General features: G+C 40.6%; 1 protein-coding gene across 1 annotated transcript; it reads left to right on the top strand.

The window, feature by feature from the left end:
- Window positions 1-1,613: 1,613 nt before the first annotated feature.
- On the top strand, window positions 1,614-6,274 carry LOC112225423 (B- and T-lymphocyte attenuator). The gene is made up of 6 exons (XM_024389386.2): window positions 1,614-1,803; window positions 3,389-3,715; window positions 3,818-3,859; window positions 3,968-4,099; window positions 4,473-4,510; window positions 4,669-6,274. Exons 1-6 carry the CDS (start codon window positions 1,725-1,727, stop codon window positions 4,984-4,986), a joined length of 936 nt encoding a protein of 311 aa, XP_024245154.1. The 5' UTR covers window positions 1,614-1,724; the 3' UTR covers window positions 4,987-6,274.
- Window positions 6,275-6,860: the final 586 nt, after the last annotated feature.

Below are 6,860 nucleotides of genomic sequence, written 5' to 3'. Positions count from 1 at the left end.
TGACGTCCAATTAAGATCTTGTCTCAACTCCCCAACGGGCTCAGGAGAGGCGAGGCGAGGGTCGAGTCATGTGTCCTCCGAAACATGATCCGAGAACACCGCTCGCTTAACCCGGAAGCCTGCTGCACCAATGTGTCAGAGGAAACACTGTCCAACTGATGACCGAATTCAGCCTGTAGGTGCCCAGCCCACCACAAGGAGTCACTAGAGTGCAATGAGCCAAGTAAAGACCCGCTGGGCAAGGGCAATCCCCCACTAACCCAATTGTGGGGGATTGCTGAACCACTCGAGAGGCCCAGCGCAGACCTTCTTTTTTTTTTCTACAGATGGGTATATCGGTCTGCTAATAAAGGACTAGTAAAGGCCCAGTGCACTACTTTTGTTAAAAAAATACAAATTAAAAATGTGTTATTATTTATCATTTTTTGATATTATGATTTTTCAGGGGGTGCTGCATCACCCTCTGCACACCTACTTCCCACGGCTGTGATGTGTTGTGTCATCTGCAGGATGGTTATAGTTATGACTGCCTCTGTTTGCAGAAACATCCCAGGATACAGAAGTGGAACTGAGTGAGCTGAGAATACAGGAAGCTGATGTAGATCAACAAAGCAGTATTTGTGACTCTATGACCTGATGATGTGATCAAATTGACAAAATCATATCATCTGTGTAACATCTCTTTGTCTGCCCTTGAATAATATCGATTGAGGCAGAAAGTTTAATGTGAAATGCATTTCAACTGTAGCAGTTGAATACAACTTGATTACTTGTGTTAATAAATACAGTCAAGGACGGAGAACTGCCTCAGTAATTTATTCACCAGAAGATGGCGATATTGTAACTCTGTGTAAGTAGCTGAAGACATAAGTTGCAACTGTTAATGAACTCTGATAGTGACTGAATGGAAAGCATTAGTCATCAGGTAAATGTTTCTTACCACAGGTGGTGTAGGTGCTATAGCAAGTTTGCTGTACTTAGTTTTTTTAAAGACATCCTACAAAGTTTATTTATTTTTTTTATTGTAAAAAAATCTTTTGCTGTTGAAAAGCAACATTCCAAGTATAAATATAGTAAAGTACACACACCAAAGGGTAAAAAAGTGTTTTTTAGACACATCTGCAAACTTCAAGAAGTAGGGATTCAAGGAGCTGTTCTGATGGTCAGGTTCCCTCTTGCTTGACGCACAATAGAGGAGCAATAGAGAACCAAAGAGGAGTGGATTACCATACAATTGTTAAGTGTAGCTCAGTTGGTAGAGCATGTCGCTTGCAACGTCAGGGTTATGGGTTTAATTCCCACGGGGAGACAAGATTGAAAATATATGCACGGGATAAGAGTGTCTACTAAAAGTGTGAAAAGCTACATTTTTTAACTGAGCATATGTTTAAAGATCATTGCCCATTAAATGACCTACAATAATATACTGTAACCCACTAAAAAGACATATACGTGTTGGAATACGATGTGTGAGGGAGAGGAAACAGACCTCTAAAGTAGAAGCAATAGACAAGAGAGCTATGGTAGGTAGGCTCATATGTAGGAGGACAGGAAGTGGAAAACCCTGTAGATGCCGAGGAGAGAGAGAGAGAGAGAGAGAGAGAGAGACATATCGTCAGTGTCACCACTCAACTCACGTTTGTAATCACAGGCAGTTTGCTCTAACTGAGTGACACGGGCATGACCTGTCTTGAGATCTCATAAGACATTGCATCTTTGCCCTGATGGACCCACCGTGGTCTGACCACATCCTGCTGGTCCTCTGTCTCCTCTTCCTGGTCTGCATCCATGGCAATGCTCAAGGTAAGATATTTCACATCTTGTCACTTCTACTTTTTGTGTTACATTTGAAAGGGATTGATATTAGCTAATTTTGGCAATTTACTTAAAATTTCCTTCAACAGTATGCTACGTACAGTGCATTCGGAAGTATTCAGCCCATTTGACTTTTTCCACATTTTATTACATTGCAGCATTATTATAAAATAGATTTTTTTTTTTTAATTTCCTCATCAATTTACACACAAAAACATACAATAAATAAAAAAAAATACCTTATTTACATAATAATGTGTCAAGGCACAGAGGCACAGATCTGGGGGAAGGGTACCAAAACATGTCTGCAACATTGAATAAAAAATGTTCCTCATCAATCTGTACACAATACCCCATAATAAAAAAACTAAAATAGGTTTTTAGAAATGTTTGCAAATGTCAAAAAAACTAAACAGAAATACCTTATTTACATAAGTATTCAGACCTTTTGCTATCAGACTCAAAAATTCAGCTCAGGTACATCCCATTTATCGTCCTTGAGATATTTCTACAACTTGATTGAAGTCCATCTGTGGTACATTAAATTGATTGGACATGATTTGGAAAGGCACACACCAGTCTATATAATGTCCCACAGTTGACAGTGCATGTCAGAACAAAAACCAAGCCATGAGGTCGAAGGAATTGTCCGTAGAGGTCCAAGACAGGATTGTGTCGAGGCATAGATCTGGGGAAGGGTACCAAAACATGTCTGCAACAATGAAGGTCCCCAAGAACACAGTCACCTCCATCAATCTTAAATGGAAGAAGTTTGGAACGAACAAGACTCTTCCTAGAGCTGGCTGCCCGACCAAACTGAGCAATTGGGGGAGAAGGGCCATGGTCAAGGAGGTGACGAAGAACTCAATATGGGTTTGCCAAAAGGCACCTAAAGGACTCTCAGACCATAAGAAACAAGATTCTCTGGTCTGATGAAACCAAGATTGAACTCTTTGGCCTTAATGCCAAGCGTCACATCTGGAGGAACCTGGCACCATCCCTACGGTTAAGTTTGGTGGCAATATCATGCTGTGGGAATGTTTTTCAGTGGCAGGGACTGGGAGACTAGTCAGGTTTGAGGGAAAGATGAACGTAGCAAAGTACAGAGAGATATTTGATTTAAACCTGCTCCAAAACACTCAGGAACTCAGGCTGCCAAAGGTGATTCAACAAAGTACTGAGTAATGGGTCTGAAAACTTATGTAAATGCGATATTTCAGTTTTTTATATTTGATACATTTGCAAACATTTCTAAAAAACATTTTTTGATTTGTAATTATGGGGTATTGTGTGTAGATTGATGAAGGAAAATAACAATTTAATCAATTTTTGAATAAGGCTGTAACGTAACAGAATGTGGAAAAAGTAAAGGGGTCTGAATACTTTCTGAATGTACTTATTGATCAACCAAAGTCAGTCAGAGATGGGTGTTGGACACTGTCAAAGCGTAACTTCTCAACCGCAATTTGAATATGACAGGTCTTCATGTTCATTTGTGTTTTACCAGTGACCAGTATGATCCCTATCAGTAGTAATTATGTCAATTGTTTCCATCATCTTTTCTTACACCAAGGCCCATGTGAAATTGAGGTGCCAATCAAAAGAAACACTGTTTGGAATGCTGTCCCTCAGCAACGGCTGACAATCAACTGCCCTGTGAAACATTGTGGGGAAACCTTACGTGTCACCTGGTGTAAATTTGAGGACGCCAACTGCAAACAAATCAATGAGACAGAGCAAGTCAAAATTGGATGGAAACCATTTGATAGAGGGTCAGAAAATCATATTGCATTTTTGGATTTTAAGAAGATATCTATGAATGATGATGGTTCGTACAGATGTGGAATGGCTGGGAATAAATCATCAATTGTTAGCCATGCTATCAATGTCTCTGTCTCAGGTAACCAACAAAAGCTTAGTTTTTTCCTCAATCAATTGTTTTAAAATGAATAAAATACATACTCAGTTGAGTCCTTGTTGTTTGATACACTTATTTCTACAGATATCAACCTGAAAATGACTAGCACAGCAGACCACAACACAAGTAGGACAATGTTTTATGAAATTACAGACATTCAATCACATCACATCAGCTAGTAGGCCTATGTGACAACTGTGTCTGGTGTTAAGACCTCTGTTTCTACTCTAACAGACAACTCACCAAATGCAAAGCATGATGAGAAATATCTGAGCTGGCTGCCGTATGCTTACATCTGTGTGGGAATAGTACTGCTGGTGGTCGTGGTGACAGCAATCTCCTTCCTCTATCTTTATGGATGTAAAGGTGAGTAATGCTGTTACCCATTTGATACTATAAAAACAAAGAGAGTCGCAGACTCCATATGTATAACCTCCCAGTAATCAGGGTGAAGAAGGCACAGTGATGAAGAAGTGGTGAAGAAGGTACAGTGAAACATTGGTGTTTTTTTTACCCAATACATTACTGGAAGGTTATACATGTGGAGTGTGTGACTTTCTTTGTTTTTATAACTTTATTCACCGTTAGTCAGCACCTCTACACTAAATCATATTCTCTTGGTGTGCGCCAGCTCATGTTACTTATTAGACCCATTTAATACTGAAAACTTTTATTGTGTACAAGGTTGAAATACAGCAAACATGTCACTTTAACTTTCTAAAATATACACATTATTCAGGACCAACAAGGTCAACAAATAACGGCATAAAGGAGCAGGTAAGGAAATCTTATAGCATCTTACTATTAACCACTGGGTCATTTACTATCATGACAAAACTGGTCCTCAATACACTAAATTTGTACAAAATGGAAGCCTTGCTGTCCTGACTTTGTCTAATTGTTTTTCTCTGTGTTTAATGGAAATGTCCACACAGGCAGCACCATGTCCAGACCTCTCCTCCTGCTCTAAGGGAACCTTTGCATCATCACCATTCACACCAAACCCTGCCCACTCTGACAATCTCTACAACAATGGTCCCTATGCCAAACACATCAACAGGGCATCGGCACACAGCCTCCTGATGACAAACGGAACTCTGCCTTCCTCTGACATCACAGCTGGAGGTCAAGGGTCAAACCACCTTGTGTACGCTAGCCTGAACCACCAGACCCCTAGAGGGTCCCCGAAACCCCCCCATATTCCAACCCCCCATGATGAATGCTCAGAGTATGCAGCCATCCGAGTCCACTGAGCCCATAGGCTCTGAAAGAGACCTCATCCAGACCATAACGGCACAGTGCTGCTGACTGTTTTACTGTTTAAGTTGTCTTCTTTGTTGGATCTTCTCACTGAAAAAGAGGAAAGCTGAACATATTTTGTGGATGAAAATGTCACTCCTTGGGGAGATTCACGTTTTTTTTATACATTATAAAACTAACACACACTCTTCCTGGTGTCATGGAAATGTTGAGTAGTGTGTAAACCGCAGTGCAGCAGTATTTCAGAGAATAAAATGTGATTCAAAGATGGGGGGGTAGGAGGATCGGGGTGAGACAGGTGGGCAAGGGTTAGAGCTAGAGAATATGTGCTTCTGAGTGTGAACCCTCCTTCACGTCACACCTCAGAGTTAGAGGAGCAAAAATAACACCCGTTAGCAGTGTGTATCACAAAGGTTATCTCACACATAATGATGATAAACCATCATTTGTTATTGACTATCAAAATATATATTTTAATGAAGAAACCACTGAGCCACTTGGTGATTATTAGTGATGATTTGGGGATATAACAGGGAAAAATAACTCATACCGAACATTTTATGTCCCTGTGTGTAAATAAGTGTGTGTGCCTGTGTCAATATGTCTGTATATGACTTACTCAGTATGAGTGAGTGAGTGAGTGAGTGAGTGAGTGAGTGAGTGAGTGAGTGAGTGAGTGAGTGAGTGAGTGAGTGAGTGAGTGAGCGAGCAAGTGAGTGAGTGAGTGAGCGAGCAAGTGAGTGTTGGTGTATATTTTTGCACAGATGCGCGTGTTTGTACGCATGTGCTGGCTACAGGTTGGGGGCTTTCCATGGTTTATGTAAAATGTTGAGCCCACCACATAGCCGAAACAGTGAGTTGCTGTAAATAGATGTTCTCCCTCTTGAGAGAGTATGGAAATTCCATTCAAATGCAATATGATTGTAATATGAAAGTGCATATGACTTTCTCTATGGTCATAGGAAGACAGAGGTAATAGTTTGCATAACTGTAAAATGATGTGGGCGTGGCAAGATTGTAATAGTGACACATACAGTAACAAATTCCAATCTCAGTTATTGTCAATTCATTTGAAACATGTTCGTTTGAAGGCTACATGTTTACTATGCAACTACCCAATTACAATACAGTATCCTTCACCAGAGAATAGTGCCAGAGAAATGTCCCTCATTTTATAAAGAAATTGCGAGACAAAGACCATTGTTACCACTTGAAGCAAGAGTAGCTAGTTTTTGAGAATACAAAATAAAGCTTGGGTCTAATGTCTTTGGTCCAATACTGCTTCTGCCTGTTGTGTTCTGGTAAAAGCCTGAGCGAGAGGTTACTGTAAAGTACTGGGGTGTTTTTTCTGCCCCAGATACAGACCCTAACCTGCACAGGACTGGTTGTTTCTAGTTTAAAAACACAGCGCACAGGAAGTGCTGGGAACAGACCACCACCACACCAAGATGTTAATGTGTACTCAAAGTAACTCACTACTCAGAGAAAGGGTGTAGCTTACTTTCATGGAGCTGCCACATCTATTAGCCTAATCTCAGAATAGGTCCAATACAATACTTATCAGTGTAACAGCTAAACAGTTTATTCATCCATAATGTAATCATTTTTTGAGAGTAGACCACTGACTGGTTTTACTGTAAGCCATTGCCTGCACCCATGTGGTTTTACTGTAAGCCATTGCCTGCACCCATGTGATTTTACTGTAAGCCATTGCCTGCACCCATGTGGTTTTACTGTAAGCCATTGCCTGCACCCATGTGGTTTTACTGTAAGCCATTGCCTGCACCCATGTGGTTTTACTGTAAGCCATTGCCTGCACCCATGTGGTTTTACTGTAAGCCATTGCCTGCACCCATGTGGTTTTACT

This window comes from Oncorhynchus tshawytscha, linkage group LG26, assembly GCF_018296145.1.
Source record: "Oncorhynchus tshawytscha isolate Ot180627B linkage group LG26, Otsh_v2.0, whole genome shotgun sequence".
In the NCBI taxonomy this organism is placed as follows: Eukaryota; Metazoa; Chordata; class Actinopteri; order Salmoniformes; family Salmonidae; genus Oncorhynchus; species Oncorhynchus tshawytscha.
This window is presented reverse-complemented; position numbering and strand designations above follow the sequence as displayed.

What these genes read in the sequence shown, in the direction of transcription:
- LOC112225423 (XM_024389386.2), top strand. Translation starts at nt 1,725, where the DNA reads ATGGACCCACCGTGGTCTGACCACATCCTGCTGGTCCTCTGTCTCCTC. An exon ending in CATCCATGGCAATGCTCAAG is followed by an intron (nt 1,804 to 3,388) that starts GTAAGATATTTC and finishes TCTTACACCAAG; the next exon opens with GCCCATGTGAAATTGAGGTG. An exon ending in CACAGCAGACCACAACACAA is followed by an intron (nt 3,860 to 3,967) that starts GTAGGACAATGT and finishes CTACTCTAACAG; the next exon opens with ACAACTCACCAAATGCAAAG.